At 40.1% G+C, this 21330-nt stretch overlaps 1 protein-coding gene across 1 annotated transcript; it reads right to left on the bottom strand.

Annotated features, from left to right (window-relative positions):
• Positions 1–1402: 1402 nt before the first annotated feature.
• Fam47e (family with sequence similarity 47 member E) lies at positions 1403–20183 on the bottom strand. Its single transcript, XM_076864768.2, has 7 exons — positions 19926–20183; positions 17681–17820; positions 14147–14294; positions 11032–11232; positions 6474–6629; positions 4295–4372; positions 1403–1674 (listed from the first exon to the last, which is right to left on the bottom strand). The coding sequence occupies exons 1-7, from the start codon at positions 20115–20117 to the stop codon at positions 1603–1605; spliced, it is 987 nt and encodes a 328-aa protein (XP_076720883.2). The 5' UTR covers positions 20118–20183; the 3' UTR covers positions 1403–1602.
• Positions 20184–21330: the final 1147 nt, after the last annotated feature.

The raw sequence follows: 21330 nt of genomic DNA, 5'->3' as shown, positions 1-21330 counted from the left end.
GCAGAAAAGGAAGAGCAGGAGGAAAAGATTAACATTAAACAGAAACATGAGGTGGGAGGGAAAGGGAGAGAAAAGGGAAATTGCATGGAAATGGAGGGAGACCCTCATTGTTATACAAAATCACAAATAAGAGGTTGTGAGGGGAATGGAAAATAAACAAGGAGAGAAATGAACTACAGTAGATGGGATAGAGAGAGAAGATGGGAGGGGAGGGGAGGGGGGATAGTAGAGGATAGGAAAGGTAGCAGAATACAACAGTTACTAATAGGGCATTATGTAAAAATGTGGATGTGATATGATTCTGCAATCTGTATTTGGGATAAAAATGGGAGTGCATAACCCACTTAAATCTAATGTATGAAATATGATATGTCAAGAGCTTTGTAATGTTTTGAACAACCAATAAAAAAAAATTAAAAAAAAATTAAAAAATGAAAGGTGTGTCTCTTCACACTGCAGAATCTGAAAATGCCATATGCAGCCTTCCTCTGCCTGCCTCTCTAATAGGTATGGACCTGGGTTCCACCCTTCAAATACCTCAATAGAGACTCTGAGGTGGAGTGGGCAGAATACACACTGGGACAGGTTGGTGTGACCCTGATGCTGTACTGATTTTTGGAAGTATAGAGGTGTGGCTCTGTGACTCTGGTGGTGGCATCCAGCATCTATTGCTGATGGCACCCTCCATGCTGATTGACATTACCTGTCCAGAACATCAACAAAGATGTTTTCACCAGTTCAGATTTGAGGCATGGATTTGGGTATTGTTCCAGGCAGGGTAGACCCCCAAATCTGGTCCTCTGACTGTAAAGATTCTCTGCAGGAGCCAATATTCTTTTAATAAATTCATTCTGATTAAATTGACCTGAGTGGGTTTCATGAAGAAAGATCTAGAAGGATACATTTCAATGGATAAAGAGTGGTCCTTGATGACTCTTGAGGACTTATTGATATTTCCAGTATTCTATGTTTTCTGACTTTACTAACATTTGTAGTAATATTTTAATAAAAATAGTTTTTTAAGTAATTAAAGTAGATAGCTTGAGTTTTCATTAAACTTTCTGACCTATGACCTTATATTATAGGTACACACTATCATCAAGATTAACTGCCTAATAAAGAAAAAAGAAAATGCTTCAGCTAGCTTAATTCAAAGTGAAAAAAATAATATTGTAAAGTAAAAGAAAAAGAGGTACTCACTCAAAACCAGGGATAACAATTGGGAAAAATTCAATAAAGCAATTCTGCCTTTATTGTTGTTTCATTTATTTTTACAAATAGTTGATATTACCTATGTAATATTCACAATGATATAAAAATGTGAGAAGAATACATGTGAATATTGATTTCAGATTTGATAAAATATGTAAAACATTAAGGTATTATGTCCAACTACAACTAAAATGAAGCAGGTAACAATGAGAAATATTTGTAGCATTAGATCTTACATTTATGGATGTTGACAAGTTGCAGTAGTATATCCACAGTAAGACACTTAGGACACTTATCATAAATTTTACTTAATGTTTGAAATGGGAAAGCAATAGCCAAGTATGTAGTCAATAAAATATGCCTAATTATCTTTCCAAGATTCTTCTATGCTCAAGTAAGTTTTATAGGAGTCTTATTATATGCACATTTATCTTTCTTCCCAATATAAATCTTCTCAAGGAACTAAAAGAGAACGAGAGAGAGAGAGAGAGAGAGAGAGAGAGGCTTCATTAGATTAGCCAACAAAATCTGTACAGTCCTCCCCACAAACCACTATCACATCCAAATTAAAAATCTCACTCTCTGACATATATCCTTACACTACACAAAATCACATGTTAATAACCTGACCATGAGAGAATGATCTTTAGAAGGTGGTCGCACAGAATCAGAAATATTTCAATTGAATTCACACATGTCCTATGCCCAAGCCTGACCCAGCCCAGCTCAGCAGTCTTATGCTACTCATCTCTGCTGTTAAAGGCCTGGGATCCATTTGTGTAGTAGAGGAAATGAAGTTGTGGGCAATGCATAAGGTAGATATTCTAGGAGCAGATACTGGAATGAGTATATAAATACATATGCTCAAGTAGCATTTGTGAATATACGCCTACACAGTGTAACATACATTATGGGTAAAAAAGAGAAGGAATGTTCACATATAAATTTAAGCAAAAAAAAAAAAAAAAATATATATATATATATATATATATATATATATATATATATAATACTTTATGTATAAATGTGTGTATGAATATGCATCTCATTGCTATAATAGATCCCTTCTTTTAGTTAAAATCTTTTTGATAAGAGACTATGGAATGCAAGAATAAAAGGACAAAATACTGTAGGACTTTGAGTGACAGCTCTTCTCGGAGAACTCAGCTGTAGCCAGAGGCATCGTCCCTCTGTAGTTAAATCAGCTGAAGAATATAGCCAGTATGTCAGGCATGCTTCCTTCGTGCTTCCAAAATTGATCTACATGCTTATCTATAGAGCAGATTAAACCAATAAGAAACAAACCAAAATGGAAAAAATAGAGTGTTTTGTCACTAAAAATGTTAAGGTAGAAATATGAGACAGGGGCTGGGGTTGTGGCTCAGCAGTAGAGTCCTCACCTAGCACGTGTGAGACGCTGGGTTCTATCCTCAGCACCACATAAAAATAAATAAAATAAAGGTATTGTGTCCAACTACAACTAAAAAAAAATATTTAAAAAAAAGAAAGAAATATGAGACACTATAGCATTAAGAACGAATTAGGGAGCTGGGGTTGCAGCTCAGCGTTAGAATGCTTACCTAGCATGCTTGAGGCACTGGGTTTGATCCCCAGCACCAACATAAAAAACTAAATAAACAAAATAAAGCTACTGTGTCCATAAAAAAAAAAAAAAAAAAAAAAAAAGAACCAATTAGGGCTGGGCACAGTGGGGCATGTCTGTAATCCCAGTGACTTGGGAGTCTGAGAAAGGATAGGATAACTCAGTGGTAAAGCACCCCAGGGTTCCATTCCCAGAACAAAAGGAAGGAAGGAAGGAAGAAGGGAGGGAGGGAGGGAGGGAGGGAGGGAATAAATAAGGATATATGTATATATATTATCACATAATTATATATCTGTATATTATGTATGCTTCAATTATGAAAATATAAAATATAAGAAATAAAAATATGTATTCTACACATAAATCTGTAGAGATATATTTATGTGAACCTGATGTACAGCTATCATCACTATATATAAGTATAAAACTATTTGTATAAATATATTAAGCATATCTTGCTGGCCTAGTATTGATGTTCAGAGCTAAAGGAGACCACTGCGATTCTATAATGGAGTCTTCTAATCCCACATGCCCACCTCTTAACTTGTCTCCTTTAACTCTGAAACCAGTTTGGCTGTGAACATGGTCAATGTGTACACTTATTTGTCAGTAAGCATAAGCCATTGTTGGTTCTATCATCCTTGGGGGGGGAAAAAATCTAGTTTCCATGTCTAGGAATGCCTGACCATCTTGGCTGCACTGCCCCCTAATGACCCTAAGGGATGTCCATAAAAGACAGAGGACAAATGCATGACTTACTATTAGCTACAACTTTGGTCCCAAATCTGCTGTGGTTACAGGAGTGGTCTGGGTACCCAACTCCAGACTGCAGACTCTCCTGCTGAACTGTCCTCTCTGCTGACCTCCCCAGTGTCTTCTAAGGGGTGTAGTATGGGAAGAGGCTGGATCCAGCTTTACAATTTAAAGGAACAGAACCCAAAAGGCAGAAGAGAAGGAAGGGAAAAGAGGCATCAGACTCTGAAAGGCCCCAAGAAGTAATCTTTGGCCCTAGTCCTTTTCCACTCGAGGGAGAGCTTGCAGAACAGTGACAAAACAGCAGATCTCAACTCTATCTTAAGCCACAGCTCTTTATTCTTAGACCTGGAAATAAAGAAGATTCAGAAACATCCTAAAATACTCAGTGTGTTTAAGTAACAGTCAGAATTTGCAAAGCATATGCCCAGTACACAGACCTCTTTCACCTGAGTCCCACTCAGGCCAAACCTATGGAAAGTGAGTGAGACAGCAGAGAGACAAGGCACCTCTGACAGTAGCAGAAACCAAGGCAAAATAAAAAGGGCAAAATGCTGCCTCCTGTCTTTGGGTCCCTGTCTATAGAGAAGCATAACCTTTCCTCCAAGAGCATGAGTCTTGGAAGATGCCTGTAGAAGCACTAAGATTCTGTTGGGGTAATAATGCCTTCCTGCCAACAACTGTGAGCTATGAAGCCCCCAGCAGGGTTTTGCCCAATGTACTCACCCTAGGCATCCTGTAGCCCCTGCGTAGGATGAAATCCTTAAAGGCATCTATTCCATGAAGGTCTGCAAGTAACTCTTCCTAAAAGAGGAGTTTAAAGGACATTTAAAGAATCTGGTCAGCAGCTCTTTATAAAGTGCCTCATTTGAAACCACTCCTTCTTATTTCTCATTATGTATATAAATAATGTCCATGAGTTGATGAAGATGAAGGCTTTCAAAGACATGCAACTTTTCTTCCTCATCCTTTATATCACCCTTGTATTAAGGATAAACAACACATTTTAGCAATTAAGACAATTATTGACCAAAGATGTCTGGAACCTAAGCTATTTGAGACTAACATTATGTCCACAATTTATAGATATTAACTCCAAAGGGCATGACAATAAAAAGAAGACTTGATCTAGCCTCAACATCCTTTCAATATGCAAGCATCCTTTCATTTATTCAAAATTTTAAAACTGTATGTATAAGTTTATGCAACTGCAATGCCATACTAGAAGAGCATTTTACCTTCCAAACCCAGTGAATCAAGGATGATCAAAACTCTTGAGTCTCTACAAGACAGTTGTGTGACTCTAGTGACTGCCAGCTGCCAGTACACCATAGCACCTATGTCCTGAAAAGGCTATAGCACCAACTTAGAGTGTAGGGGTAAACCATCCTTGGGGTATTGCAAAAGTGTGATTTATGAAAATAGTTGTAGAACAATTCCATGGTTTTGAATCCTCCTTATGTAAACTTCTTGATAAACAATTTTTTACTATAATAGTTATATCAATCATATTCTCAAAATTTAAATGATGTTCCTTTTTCATTAGCTGACTGTAACCATTTTGGCAAACACCTTTTCTAGCTTTTGCCATCAAAATGAAATATGTTTTAGAGAATTCTTTAAGTCTTTAAGAATTAATATTTAAGAAATTTTTAAAAAGAAAATTTCTAGACACCTTAAATCAAAAGTACATAATTATCTGTGTTTTAAAATATTTAATTCATTGAGAACTTTTCATTATTTTAAAAAATATGCCTAGAATAATTTTATGTTACATATTAAACTCCCATAGACTTAGGCAGTTCCAAAAACCATACCCTGATAAGTTTTGCTAACCATTATTCACATTATTTTGAAACTCACATAAGCATGTTGTGCTCATAAAATTGTGTTACACATCATACAAAATAAGAATTATCAGGCTGGGGATGTGGCTCAAGTGGTAGCGCGCTCACCTGGCATGCATGGGGCACTGGGTTCTATCCTCAGCACCACATAAAAATAAAATAAAGATGTTAAGTCCACCGAAAACTAAAAAATAAATATTAAAAAATTCTTTCTCTCTTTTTCTCTCTCTCTCTTAAAAATAAGAATTATCTTTTATGAAAAAGATAAAAATGACCATTGTTCCTGTCTTAGTTTTCTGATCTAAAGGAGAAAACTGATGAGTGATTATTCATGAATGATAAACCAAATATGTACAGTATTTTGCTTTTCCCAAATGTTTTCAAATCTGTTATCTTGGAGAAGTTTTGGGTCTGTTGAAAAGAGAATATGTTCACGAACGTTCTCATCAGAGTCCTGTGCAAGTGTTGCATCCACATTTTCAAATATCCAGAACAATGTTGACTATCTTCTTCATTAGATACTTGTACACAGAGTTGGGCAGGCACAGAGTTTATTTGTTGTATGTGTTTGTTGCTTTGCAATATTAGTGCTTAACCCTTGTCCCTTTCCTCTCAGACAGAACTTGTAGCTTTGCTAAATTGCATAAAAGAATTTTCCCAGTTGCAATTTTGTATTTTTGGACAATCATCCATTACTGATAGGAAGCAAGCATCCCCCTTAGTAACCCAGAAGCCTCCAAGACAGCATATCGATTCTAAGGACTGAGGTGGTCCTACCATGTCAACTGCCCTTTGAACAATTATTCATGGAATCAATTGTTCCAAAATGGAAGGAGTGAGCTGAGTGGTGGTCCCATCTTTAGAGACATTGTGTTTACCACCCAACTAGGAGGGTTCAGGTCTTGCCTATCACCCATTCCCCACAGTATTGCCAGCCTTTCTCAATGATGAATTAATTCAATATGCAAGCTATAGGACTTTACAGAACCTCAGTGTTCCACCAGAGACCCTGTGATCATCCTTAGCTCAGAGGATCAAGTCTCAGCATACCTACATACCTGGTCCTGTAGCTTCTTTTTAAAATTCTCATTCTGAGATTTAGATGAAACTCTGGGATCAACCAAAGGTTCATCTGCTCTTTGCTTTTTCCATAAATTGGTGTTCAAATACCATGCTCCATACCTCATCTTCACCGGCTTTGGTTTATAAGGTTTCTAAGGGAAATAACATAATTCACAGTGTCAAAAGTTGTTGTTTTTGTTTTGTCATTGAAATAAATCTAAGGTTCTGCTTATGAAAGCAGGATCATTACTTTGAATTTATAGTTGGTCTTCACAGGTTTTAATTTTACAAAAGAAATATGAAAGTTCACAATTGAGAAAATAATGTATTAGCTAAGAACATGGTCTTTAAATTTGGACAGTTCACATCCAGTCTTCTCTAAGTATTTGCAGATTCAAAATGTGTAGACTCATATTCATGGGCCAGTCAAATTCTTCATGAGTGAAATGGAGATAACAATAGTAGTCAATCACAAAGAAAATATATGTAAGGTAGATAGGAATCAAGTAAAAATAACATATTTTGCCCAAGGGTAATGATCTTGAACAACACCCAGTCATAAGTATTGTTATTAGACTCGCTATAGGCCCTGCACTCTGCCTGGCTTTACAAGTGCTGCAGTATATTGTATTAAACTCACACCTTTCTTTCCGCCATCCCTCAGCGGAATGTGAAGAGAACCTCTTGCCAGATGGTGCAGGTGCAACACCTACCACATGCTGCCCATCACAAAAGGGGGTTTAATTCTTGGAAGGGGCAAAGAAACATGAAGCCACACAGATGCAGTCTCTCTCCCCTCTCACATTTAAACTGTGTGTTGGAATGGGTGGGGCATTCTAGAGTTAAGCCAGCAATTCATGTCTAAGACAGAATCGGACAAAGCGGACAGGAGGGAAGTCCCACCGAGAGCTGGATTTGACACACTATTACAATATCCTGACCTCCTTGAGGTTTCTGGAGCATACCTGACACACTGCTGGATCAGTGCCCTTCCACTCATTGTTCCTTCTGCTATATTGTGCTTCCCTAAGAGTCTCCCACAGCTCACTCCTTTACCAACTCATGTCATCTTTCCAGTGGATCTTCCCTGACCATCCAATTTTAAAATGGCAACCCCCTCACAACACTCCTTGCCTTCTCTCCCTGCCTCATTTTTCTTAATGACATTTATCACTATTTGATATGCCATGTTTCTTTGAAAATTGTTTCTCTTCTCACCCTCTAAAATGTAAGCTTTGGAGATTGCTCCCTGCCATGTCTTCCTGACAGCTAGAATAACACTGAGAGGAAATAATAGATGCTCAATAAATATTTGTTGAATTAAAGTCAAGTTTCTTAACTTCAGTACTATTAACATTTGGGATTAGATCATTCTTTATGGGGTAGGGTGTGGCTGACCTATACGTTTGAAGGATGTTTAGCAGAATTCCTGGCCTATACCCACAAGAGGCCAGCAGCACCCTCTGATTGCAAAAACCAAAAATATCATCTCCAAACATTTCCAAATAGTCCTTGGAAGAGAGGGGAGGGAGCAAAGTCTTCCTCAACCTAGAACCATTGAATTAAAGGAAGGCCGAAAGGGAAGAGAGGGGAAAAGGAGGAAGGAGAGGAAGAAGAATGGAATCTACACCACTGTCACACTGCAGAACCTAAGTTCCAGGATATATCACATTGTTGGTTAACCGGCGATTTTTTTGAGACACAGAACAAACATCATTTCTTCTCTGAAACTGCCCTCACCCCATGATTGGTGGAATTGATTATTTCTTCCTATGTTCTGTACACAGATGACATTTTGTTATAGTCAGTCATTTACCTGTTGACCCCACTAGACTGTAAGTTCCTAACTGCAGCAAGCAGTCCTCTAGTTTTATGTCATTTGTTCCTAGCACTTTTGGACACACAGATTCTCAGAAATGTTTACTAAGTAATACATAAAGGAATGGATGAGTTGATATACCTGGCAAAGAAAAATAATGTTAAATTAAAGGCACAGAATTCTACGAGAGATTAGAAGTAAGAAATAAATTTATGTCAGGAGACAACACTCCATGGCCAATAATCCATTGAAAAATTAGCATAGATCCTGTGTCTAAAGGAAGATAGAGCATCTGAAGGGGAACTTCAGACATAGAGAATACTAGGAGAAGGTTAAGGCAGTGGGAAGCTCAGAGTTTCAAAGAATATCAAAGGGCAGATCATAGCAGTCCTGAGAATACTACATGGAGTAGAAAAATAAAGATGAGGACTTCCACTTCCAGAATAGGGATAGGGTTTATCCTCCTACTTACAGCATCTTAAAAACAAAGACACACACACACACACACACACACACACACACACACACAGAGAGAGAGAGAGAGAGAGAGAGAGAGAAAGAGGGAAAGAAGCAGGCTAATGGTTTGCATGACAGTGAACCTCAGATAACAGAAGGACAGTGGTCCCTGAGAGACAAGCAACAAACAAACTAAGCTCCATAATTGCCACCAGTGTGTTGCCTTTAAAGGGTTTGCAGGTCACACAAAGAGAGGAGAGGAGCAACCCACTGTCCTCTTTGAATTGAGAGTTCAGGAAGACCAAGGCAAACTTATTTTACCACACAGAGTAAGAGAAAGGAGGAAGATACAGACAGACAGAACTAACACAGTGTCCCGTATTTGCATAGGCAGGATCAGTGCCTTTAAAAAAAACTAACGAAAAACCTAATGATTCACAGGACACTTGGAAGAATACACCTGAGGGTCTTGCTCAGTAGTAGGGAACAATTAGCCATAGATTGAACACTGCTCTGGTAAATTTTATTTATTTATTTATTTATTGGTGGTGCTGGAGATGGAACCCAAAGCTTTGCACATGCTAAGCAAGAGCTCTACCACTGAGCTACATATCCAGTCCCAATAAATCTTAAAAGCAAGCTCCCAAAGGATCAAAGGATTGGATTCCTCCAAAAAATCCCATAATAAACTTTAAAAATATTTACAAAAATACAAAAATACCCAACACCCAGTAAGGTAAAATTCACAATGCCTAGCATCTACTGCAAGATAACCAAACATGTAGAGATGCAGAAAAACATAAGCCACAATGAGGACATAAGTCAATTAATGGAAACTGACACAGAACATACACAGATGTTAAAATTAGCATATAAGAACATCAAAGTAATCATTAAAACTGTATTATATATTCAAAAGATTAAGAGAGCAGATAAACTCATTTCAGGTAAAATATATTATGCTGTTGGTTAACTGTTGATTTTTTAAGACTTTTAAAAAAAATACTTTTAGTTGTAGATAGACACAATACTTTTATTTAACTAATTTATTTTTATGTGGTACTGAGGATCAAACTCAATGCCTTAAGCATGCTAAGTGAGTGCTGTACCCCTGAGCCACAACCCCAGCCCCGATGTTTTTAAGACTTTGAGGGAAAAGATTCCCCCTTATAGTTTAGAGCTGGAATGTTCCTGAAAGGCTCGTGTGTTGATCTTCAATGCAGCAATGTTCACAGGTGGAACTCTGACTCAATCAGCAGATAAATCCATTGATCACTGCAGATTAATCCATTGATAGCTGAATGGATGAATGGAAGGTGGTGGATAATTGTAGATGGAGGGGATGGCTGGAGAAAGTAAGCCACTGGGGGCAGGGCCTAGAAGGGTAGTATTTTTCTTAGTCTCTTCTTCTCTATCTTTTCTCTTCCTGGCTGCTTGAGGTAAGTGACTCTGCTCCACTGTGCCATCTCCACACGATGTTCTGCCTCACCGCAGGTTCATAGCAATGGAGCCAGCCCACCTTGACCTCAACCCTCCGAAACTGTGAGCCAAAATAAATCTCTTCTCCTTGAAGGGGTTCTTCTGTGTTTTGTCGCAGGAACAAAAATCTAACACATCAGTACCCACCCAATTTAGGCTCTTAAGTCTCTTGTTGATGTGCACAAATTGAGATATATATATTTGTACTGACACATTAGGTAAAAAAATTTAAAAAGTATTCTAAAAGCTCAGAGTACTTCCCTTCCCAGCATGGCATGCTATTTCTCCTTTTGTTGCCTTATTTTTTCAACTGCATAGCAACTGAAAGGTGAGGAACTTGAGTGATTTGCTAATGATTAGGAAAGCATGTGGTCAGAATGATGGTTTGTGGTCTATAAGATGCTGGTAAAAATTCAAGAATTCTTTGGGCATAAAATTAACAAGAGTTCACAATCGTAAATTGAGTCAATCAAGTAATTTTACTAGTTCTCATGAATAATAAACATTCATGCATATTTCTGCTAGTTACTAGAACTTCAACGTATAAAACACATTAAAAATTTTGTCTCTGAAAATGACTATTCCGATATGAACAATAATTCTGAATGACATGCCTTATTTGAATAACTGACTTTGTTATATGTATTAAATATTCACCCATTTATCAAATATTTGTTAAACATGAAAATATCTTAAGAATTCTGCTTTAAAAAGCCAGTTCCCCTGAATCACAGGAATTCAAGAACTTTTAAGACAACTTATTTTCTTAAATTTTCAGGCTACTCTTTTTCTGCAATCACCTGTGGTTTCCGTTGTGTCCTCTCATGATCTCGCTTCTGGAAGAAATCTGCCTCCTGCAGCTTATTCGGCCCCACTCTCTTCTTCAATTCCAAAGGAACCTGGTTTAGCCTCATCACACGGAGCACATCACAGGGTGGTTTGCTCTGATAGCCAAGGTCAAACTGTTTCAAGATGAACTCTTCATCAATGTTTGAACTTCCCTAGAAAAATACCACAAGCATGAATGGAGGGCAGCAATACAATACTCCTTGCTTTCTCCTTTCATCTAAGCGAGGTTTCTGGCCACTGCTGGGGAAGTTCCAAGAGAGGGGAAAAAAATGCTCAGTCATCACTCACTGCAGACTAGAAGTATTTGGGACTGGAGGGCTTTGTCAGTACATTAAGAGACCACTTAGGACCTGCAGGAAGCGTGAGTCTCTGGGGGAAATAATGTCTGTTTGATCAAAAGCAAAACTCTCCAACACTTCATAGCAGTGACTTATCTAGAGGGATTTTCCAGATGCATCTAGATGTGGCAGTGCTTGTTTTGTCCACAAACCCTTATAAGGAAATCCTCCTTCCTTGTGGCCCCAGGGGAAAGAGGCAGTTCTAGTCAGCCATGTTTCAGCCATACTCAGCTGTAGGTGGAGGGAGGAGAGGTGGGCACATTAAGAACAGCTAATCTGTACTCTCTTAACCTATGATACAGTTAATGCTGAAAGATAAATTAGACTACCAGAATCCCACTCTGGAGGAGAAAATTGGGAAACAGATTGAGGATATTAACAACTGGAGCTGAAGGTGGAGTGGAGTGCATAAGAGAAGTCCAGAAACAGTCGGGGCATAAAAGATGAGTGGAATCAGAATGAGGAAGAAATGAGAATGGAGCAGAATCAGAGCAAGCAGAATCAATGAGATGAAAAACAAATAGCATAAAAGGAAAAAGTTTGAGTTAGTTGCGAAGAAAATACCACAGGGTGATTTGATAAGGACCTAAGTTGTAGAATTTAGGTGAAGATGGGGTCTTGGTCATAAAGGAACACAAAGAAGGCTGTTTATCTGATCAACTGACTACCAATCTAAGGTTCTTCAAATTACCTGCCTAAAGGAGTTATCTCCAGTGGAAGGACAGGAGAGGCTGAAGTGCTGGGAACTAGCCAGATTATGAAGAAGCAGTAGTGGAGGCACCAGATATAAAGTGGACATCATTTATCTTCTCTAGCACCTTTATTCCAATCACCTGCTAGGGAGCTTTCCACTGTTGGGAGCGACCACATGGGAATCCAGCGCCCCCTAGCTTTGAGCGATAAGAGTATGGAGATGTGGCAAGCCAGCCATGGGCTGTGTGTGCTTGAACTCTGAGCATTGAGCGTACAGGGTGGACTGAACCAATGTTGCCCCTCTGTTTGGGTGGGCAGGGTCCTGTCTTTTTACTCACTCTGCCTATGATCCTCACACAGTACCTGAGATGGGTGTGGCCTTCCTAGATGTCAGTCAACCTACTGACAGCAAGACCTCAGGAAGCTAGACTCAACCCCCCTAAACCTGACTCCTTGCTTCATTTGAATGGCTTCTCCAATAAAAGGGTTCAGCACGTGCTCCTCGCTCTCTTTCTTGCCTGCCTTGCCCCCCTTGTGGGAGCTGCGGCTGAAGAGTGGTCACTGAACCCCAAGAAAAGATACTTTCTGTGTCTCTGCCTTTATTTAGTCCCCAAATTCACTTGGAATGATGCTGACCAGTTTAGTCGTGTGATGGGTCGTCCCTCCCTCCCTTTCCATCTGTCATAGCTGAGATGGACACCCTCGCTTCATGGCCTCAGGGTTAGACATGTGACCTGACCTAGACAATGAATATTCTCCATCTTCTTAATCAGAATAGTTAATTCAGGCACAGGCATATGACCCAAGTTAGTTTCAGCCCTGAACTTTTCCCTATTGAAAAGAGGTTATGGGCTGGGGTTGTGGCTCAGTGGTGGAGTGCTCGCCTAGTATGCATGAGGCACTGGGTTTGAATTGTGTCCACCTAAAACTAAGAAATAAAATAAATACTTTTAAAAAAGAAAAGAGATTACTTTCTTCCCACTTAGTTGTTCACTGGTTGAACATAAGCTTGGAAATTTTAATGATTGTTTTTGGCATCTCTTGGGGAAAGACTGCTTGCAAATGAAGTAAGACAGAGGTGCAGGAAAGATAGGGACAGCCTCTAAAAACTTTCCAGCACCTGCATCCAGCTGTGGCCCAACCTCCTAATGCCTCTGGTTAAATTCCCTTTTCTCTTTTAAACCAGTCAGAATTATACTGGGGTCTGGAGGGTAGTCACTAGCGAAGGAAACTGTGATAAATAAATACATTAACTAAAACCAACTAATACACTCAAAACATGGTGGGCAGGGTTGGTAATAAATACTAGAAGGCCTTAAATCCATGGAAAGCATCAGTAAAGTAAATATCTACAACCCAATCGAGTCAAATGTATGAAAGATGATATATCATGAGCTCTGTAATGTTTTGAACAATCAATTAAAAAAAATAAACAATTAAATATCTACAGAGACTCAGAAAGAGAAATAAGTAACTTACTAAGTTCTTTTTTTAAAGTTAGATCTACATGGTTACATATAGTTGGGTTTATTCCAACAAACTCAGACATGCATGGAAATTGATTTCAGTTCATGATTACCCCTTTTCCCTCCTGTCCCGCTCCCTAATAGATTCTTGAAGAAGGGCAAGGAAAGTCCTTGATAACTGAGTCAAAAGTCTCTTCCTGTCTGAAAACATTTTGTAAAGTTTACAGTCAAGCACAGCTGCCCAAGTACTTAGAAATAAATATAACTCAGAGGCATGGATTGGAGAAGGAATAAAGGAGAGAAAAGAAGTTCCTGACATTGAAATGGAAAATAAAAAAAATTTCATATCAATGATGTGAGATATAAACATAAATGTTTAAATTAGCTGCAAGCTTGCAAACTCCAGAAATTTCACCTACCAGAAGTATTTCTATTACAAATGACAGAAAATACTTATTCCTTTATGACTTGGATGATTTGATTTATATTTTATTCAAACAGTGTTTTTGAATGAAAGCAACTTTGAGATTGACTTTTTCAAGTAGGTTTAAGTATTCCTGCTAACTTACAAGAGTGGTAGCCCACTTGCAGAAGTCACTAACTTCTCTGCGTACATTTTCATGCAGAAGAGGACCATCTCCATGGAGCACATCCGTTTTACTTGGCTTTTCTTCATAAAGCCACTGGCCTGAGTGTGACATAGGAGTCTTCTTGGGACTAAAGATAATGAGATCACCAAATAGTTACTATATGAGGCATTAATTATCCTTTGCTATATTTAAGGAATACTTATTAAGTGCCAAATATGTGTCAGGTTGTCATTAGATGTCAGGAATTAGCTATAAATAAAAGTCAGGTCCCTGTCCTCAAAAAGCTTATGATTGAGTAAGAGGCAAAAATAGAAAATACATAAACATATGTCTTTATAAGTGATTACAAGTGATATAAAGAAAAAATAAAATGGGGCAAAAGGGATGGAGAGGGGTGGCAGATGGCATTTCAACACAAAGTCTCTCTACTACAGTGATAGCTGAGCAGAGACCCAAAATAAGAAAGGTCAAACCATGAAATATGGAATCATAAGAACATCAGGCAGAAAAGACAGGCCTGTGCATGGACCCTGAGGTGGGGGTGTGATGAGAATGTTCAGGAACAGCAGAGACCAGTATAGCTGGAGAGGAGTGGTTAAGGATTAGAGTAGAAGAGGAGGAGGCCTGGGAGTTAACAGAGGCCTGATCATATGGGACCTTAAAGGCCACTGTGTTTGGGTTTTGCCCTGAGTAAGTATGCAACTGGAGAATTCTAAGCGAAGGAATGGCACTACCCAACTTAAAGGATCATTTTAGCTATTATGTGACAAACAGATTTGAAAGGGGAGCAAGGGTGGAGGGCATAAGACCAACTGATAAACTACTGCAATAATCCAGGCAAGAGATGATAGTATCTTAGAATGAACTAGAAGTAGTAGAGAGGTGAGACTTTGGATCTCAAAAATAAAGTCATTAAGATTTGTTGGCAGATTGCATCTGTTGTTCTAGAAACAATGGGAAGAATGGAACCCCATTAAATGGAACCCTCAATAAATATTTATTTATTGAGCTGAAGAAGACAGGAGGAGGAACAGGTTTCAGGGAGAAATCTAGAGTTCAGTTTCAGACTTGTCCAGTTTGAACTGCCAATTATACACCCGAGGGAAAATACTGAATTATCTATAAATAGAGGGACTGGACAAGGTCACTTGGGTGTGAGTATACAGAACAGAAGATGTCAGAGACCGAAGCACTTCTGGCTTTAAAGGAAATGAAGAGGGAAAAGGTAAAGAAGACCAAAGAGAGGACTATGAGGTGGAAGAAACACCAAGAAAAGAGTATTCCAGAAGCCAAATGAAGAAAGTCTTATGAGAAAGATGATGTCATTAACTGTGTCAATGGCTGTTGATACATCAAGGGTGTTGATGTTGAAGATGGGTCTAGTAACATAGAGGTCAATGGTGACCTTAACTAAGCAAGTCCAGAGGAGTGAGTGCTAGAGATAAAAGCCTGATTGCTGTGATTTCAAGAGAGAGGAAAAAAGGGGAAGTGTGTTTGTCTGGTTCTGGTCAAGGGCAGTTATCTTCAAGATGGGAGATATCACCTCATGCTGTGGCAGGCTGATAATGGCCTCCAAAGAGAGAAGGTGCTAATCCTTGGGACTCGTGTAACTTTATTTGGAAAAAGTCTTTGCAGGTATGATTCAGTTAAAGCATTTGAGATGGGGAGATTATCCTGGATTATCTGGGTGGGCCTTAAATGCCACTACAAGTGTCCTTGTAAGAGGGTCAGAGGAAGACTGGACACACACAGAGGAGAAGGCAATGTGAAGACACAGCAGACAGACTTGAAGCTGCTGGTCTTGAATGATGTGGCCAAAGTCAAGGAATCCCAGCAGCCACCAGAAGCTGGAGGAGGTAAGGGATCCCCTGGAGCCCTGGAGGGATCATGACCCTGCTCATTTTTTATTTCGGCACAGTGATTCTTATTTCAGATGTCTGGCCTCCAGAGCTGTGACATAATACATTTCTGTTTTCAGCCAAAATGTTTATGTTCAATTTTTATATTATCTAAAGGAAATGGATCATCTGCTTACAGAAAAAAATTCACCATTATGTAGTTATGCACTTATGCTGTGATATGGTAATTTCTTAACATTGTAATATTATTCATGTCCTCTATATTTTACCTTCTCCTCTTTCAAGTAGATAATCCATTCATTTGTAATTTCTTGCCAAGCGATTTTTTGCAGGATTCAACAAGGAAACTGCCCAAAGTGAAAGGCAGATCCTATATGTATATTTCTTATTTTATCATAGATCTTTACATGTAGTACTCCTCTCCCTTCTATACTCAGGTTCTGAGCAATTTGAAAAATAATGCAAAGACCAAAGATAAAAGTAAAAATATCACCTTTATTACTAATAGCAGCCATGTTGGATGATGGCTTTAGATCCAAGAAGGCTTGCTAACTGAAATTCAGATATTGGTGGACTCTCCCACACAGTTCCCCGCAGAGCCGGATGAGAGTCAACTTCCCCTCTGGAGTGGAGGAACAAGAACCTGTGCTTCACATGGGCCTTCTTGCTCCCAAGTGGAAGAGGGGGAAAACTGAGGTGAGCATGCCCAGTTGTTCTCCCAAAATTCATCAAGGAGTAGACTGAAGGGCCAAAAATGTCACTACAGTAGAACACCTATCACTTTAGGTCAACAAACATTATGATTCAATACATGGGATTCTCTCTTAATCCACCTCCATGTAGGTAACTTGTGTGCCTGACAGAGCTCTTCAGGCCACTACTGAGCACACTAACCAGGGTCTCCAAAGCTGTAAACATTATGGGTTCTGTGGCTAGGCTGCTAGATAGTTCTCCCCCATCTACAACACATCCCAGTGAGCTCATTGGGTTTTAAAAGTCAAATATGTATCCCAAATTCATTTATGTCAACTATACTTATCATGGTATTTACATTATTTAATTAAATATTAGGTGAATTGGGGAAACAAGAATGTGATACAAAATAGAGATGTTTCTACTAAGTGTAAGTCTTTGGAAAATTTCAATGTGCAGCTTATGCAAGAAAAATGAGTGGAAATTTCAAGCAGAATACTTTGCCAAAAGGCTTTATATTAAGATTAGCAAGTAAATGCTCCTATGCCTTAGGAGAAAATAAAATATTTCAAGTACTTATGAATCATCCTTTACACTTCCTTGAATTATTAATGATTTTGATTATCCAACAATCTACTGGCCTCAGTAATGTTGAGTAAAAGGGCTTCTGCCATAGATAATTCAAGAACCATTATATACCAATTAGTCAGGCTTTTTGCTGTTCTCTTGTTGAACAGAGTCATGTGGACACCCATGTTTGCACCAGTGCTAAATAAATCATATTTATTTAAGAAATCAGCACTGTTCAGAGCAGGACCCTGGACACTTTTCCTTCCTCCTTAAGAGCTTAGTTATTTTGCTTCTTCAAGGTTATTTTAAAGATGAAAAACTTCGAGAAGGTAATTTCTACAATGTTTTGTCAGGTGACAACCACGAGCGAAGGGTGAAGAAGAACACTCACAGTTCCAGGCACACTTGGGTAGAACTTTTTTTAAAAAGCTTTGCAGGCTCCTTTGTTCCTTTCTTGGTGTCCTGACAATAAGCCCAAGTATCCTCCAGCTTCCTCTCAGGGTCAAGCACTTCCAGCACCTGTAATAAGAGCTACAAACAAAAAAAGCCTTAGCAAGAAAGAAAAAGGTGCTGGCAAGGGGGCCCCTGTTCTAAAGCAAAGCTGACCTACTGGCCCCTTTGTTTGCCCTTTTCAGTCAACCAATGCCATCCATTGAGTTCTGTGCCAAGTACTTTGTGGGATGCTGTGGACAAATCTCTCATCACCTCGACAGTAGGTGTACAGCCTTTATACTATAGCAGTCCCATTTCCTCTAGATGGAATATGCCGCTGGGTCTACCCCATCCCCAAAGGTCCCATAGGTTAAAGTGTCTCCAGAGAATTTCTGAGGTTTTTGCCTGCCCAACCTATATCCTTCCTCCCATGAATAACAGTATCTGGCTTGTTTTTTGGAGAATCACCTCTCCCTCCATCTCAACCCATATGGTCTGAATCAGCCTAACCACATCCTGACTCTATAGGCAGGTCAGGTCAATCAGAAACTCAGCAACTGGTTTAGGAATGGGCTTATCAATTAAGTGGGATGCATAGGATTTTGCTGGGATTGTGGTGGGTAGAATTTAAATCTGGAGCTGCTGGTAGCCATCTTAGCACCATAAAAAGAAGTTCCTCAAAAAAAAAAGCCAAAATATTTAGTTGGGGAGGTCAGACATGGAAATAAGAGCCATAATCCCATGCCATGTCCCTGTGCCATGTGAGGTGTGTGCAAACAATCTCTCTGTCATGGATTCAGAATCTTGGGCCTACAGGAGGCAGTGAAGAAAAGCCCCAGGTGGAAATGAATGGATCAGCAATTCCAGCTGTTCTCTTAATGGACTTCTCTGCCACTAGTCCCTTACTCATTAAAAATATTTATTGAGCATCTACCATAGGCCAAGTATTGGTAATACACAATGAAAGGTCAAGTCCCTGAGCTCACAGTGAGAAGCCAGTGGTGACAAAACCTATGATGACACCTAGAGCCTGCGGAGGGACAAAGGGTGAGGGTAGAAGGGAAGGGCTATTGTGTGCAGGCCTCAACAACAAGGGGACATTTGAGCAAAGAGCCAAAGGAGAGAGCCAGGCAGTCATCTAGGGACAAGTGTTCCAGGCACAATAACAGGGACCAGACATGCTTATAAGTTTCTCAGAACAGCCAGGAGGGCAGAGTGGCTGGAATGGAGTGAGTGCAGAGGAGCAGGCCGTGAAGGTGGAGAGGGAGCAGAGCAGGAGCTCTCAGGGCCTCTCAGACCAGGGAAGGACTTTGGCTTTACCAAAGGTTTTTTTTTTTTTTTTTTTTGAGCAGGGGAGTGACATGATTGGATTTACCTCTATGAACCATGAAAAGGCTGTTAGGGTAGGCGTGAGGGAGCTGGCACTGCTAGTGCCCTGCCCTACCCATTCTGCCCTTTCTCCTCAAATCTAACAGAACCTGGGTTTCGTTCAAGGCTGCAGTGCTCAACTAAGAAACTCAATTTCTAGACACCCTAGGAGCCAGAAGTGATGTTTCCTGGGAAAGCTATTATTTGCATCATTACGAGGCAGAGTAAGCCGGCATGTACCTTTAACCTTTGCCCCTTCCTCCTTTGCTTATGAAAGACAGACTTAATGCCATTCTTAGATATAAGGACAAGAGACATAGGCTAAGGAGTATGGAGCAGAACATCAGAAGTCAAGACACTGGGGACATGACAGAGCTACTGCCCAGCCTTGGCTTTGAGGATCTGGTAGATTTTCCCCCTGACCTTTCAGGTTATATGTGTGGTATCCAGCTGCCTGTAAGTACTTTAGGACACCTCCTAGCTCCAAGCTAATGGGTCAGAAGTAAGATTGAACAATTCCCTCCATTTCTCCTTCTCCCCAAAAGTCACAAAGCAAAGTAGATTGAGGGGGAAAGTCAGAATGTCCTGGTTTGCTGTACCTTTGCAAGTCAAACGGATTCATAGGGGTGAAGGGAGAAGATAAGTGTTGGTGCTGTCTGTGTTTCTTGGGGTCAGAGAAAGGAAGGCTTCTCTGAACCCCATGAGAATGTCACCCTGGGGGCATTCTTTTCTTCTTATAAATGAGTCCCCTCCTCAAGGAGAGTCTCTGGGCATCTCCAGAAAATTTTCTGCAAGGTCCCCATGCAACCCATCCCACAAGCCCTGGGATAGATCACCTGGGCAGGCATGGCTTCTTCCAGGTGGGGATGGAGAGCCAGGGGATGCACAGCCAAGCGGGCTTCCACATCCTCCACAAAAGCCTTCCGAGCCTGTTGGGCCCATGAGAGCCTGGAGAGCAGGGATGCTTCCTTGGGCAGCTCATTCGATCTCTTCTTGGAAGGTGGTGGAGGGACTCCATGATGAATCATGGGCAGAAAGCTCTCCTTGGGGCCCTGAGCGATTAGACCTCCACAAGGCTGACAGCCTTTCCTGAAGTCCAGGCCCTCTCCCACAAACACCCAGCGCTGGCTGTTCAGGGATCTAGGGAACTTCAGCCTTCTGTGCACAGTGAAATACCTGGAGGGCAGATGCTCTTTGTACCTAGAAGACACCAGGTAAGATCTTATGGACCAGAGGATTGGGATGGGAGAAGGAGATCGCAAGGAGGCTGGACTCAACCTTTCTGAGGGAGAGATTATGGGAAGAAGTATTCACAAGAAGGCTGAGTCGATCATACCCCAAGTTCATGGCACAGTATCACTGGTTTGTGCAAAGACTCACCCCAGCTTCCTTTATTCTCTTATTATTACTATTTTAAAATTTAAGATAGGGTCTCACCACGATGCCCAGGTTGATCTCAAACTTGTGAGATCAAGTCATCCTCCCACCTCAGCCTCTCAAGCTGCTGGGACCACAGGAGTGTGTCACCACATCTAGCTCTATTTGCTCCATCTGGTCCCCATATCTCACCTCCACTGCCCCCATCCGCAAAACCACTCTAACGGATTTGAAGTGCATTCTTTGTTTTCATACCTCATTGAAATATCTGAATTGTCCTTTTATGTGCATGTATTCTTAATTTACTTAAATGGTAGACACTGTTCTGTTTCTTGTTTACAAAGCACTGTACTTCAAAGACTCATCCATGTCACTGTATTTTAAAGACCCATCCAAGCATAAGTCTGCTAAGAGTCATAGCCAAGTAATATGATGCATGGCATTTTTGGTTGTAAGGTGAAGCCAGCAAGCCATTGAGATGATATGATTATGTTAAGATCTGCATTCAAATGGATATTAGACCCCTGCTGTTTACCTCAGCCTGCTACGGGACTCCTGGAGAGTTCCCATTGGTTGGGGAAGTGCAGTAGGAGGGAATTCGGGAGGAGGATTTCCTGTTGGGGTCCTGGAGAACTCTGCGAGTGTGGGTCAGCATTCCCCCCCCCCCAGCTTACAGGGCATTGGCGGGAGTTTCAAAAATAAAATTTTTTCCTGTTTGAGTGGCTCGTGATTTTTGTGCCCAGCCAGACTGCGGCATAAGTCTAACCCATTATTCAAACTACTGCCACCACATCTTGTATTCATTCTTGAATTCTTGTGGCTTGAACTCTGTAAGAAAGACATTCAAATTACTGACCCTTTCAG

The sequence above is a fragment of the Callospermophilus lateralis genome, chromosome 8, assembly GCF_048772815.1.
Source record: "Callospermophilus lateralis isolate mCalLat2 chromosome 8, mCalLat2.hap1, whole genome shotgun sequence".
Lineage (NCBI taxonomy): Eukaryota > Metazoa > Chordata > Mammalia > Rodentia > Sciuridae > Callospermophilus > Callospermophilus lateralis.
Note: the sequence above shows the minus strand (reverse complement) of the source record. Positions and strands in the feature narration are given on the sequence as shown.

Bases quoted from the DNA above. Each gene is read 5' to 3' on its own strand.
- Fam47e (XM_076864768.2), bottom strand. From the start codon at position 20,117: ATGATTCATCATGGAGTCCCTCCACCACCTTCCAAGAAGAGATCGAAT. The intron at 17,821-19,925 runs GTGATCTATCCC...TTTTGTTTGTAG, and splicing joins AAGAAGCCATGCCTGCCCAG to CTCTTATTACAGGTGCTGGA. The intron at 4,373-6,473 runs GTATGTAGGTAT...CTCCTCTTTTAG, and splicing joins AAAAGAAGCTACAGGACCAG to GAAGAGTTACTTGCAGACCT.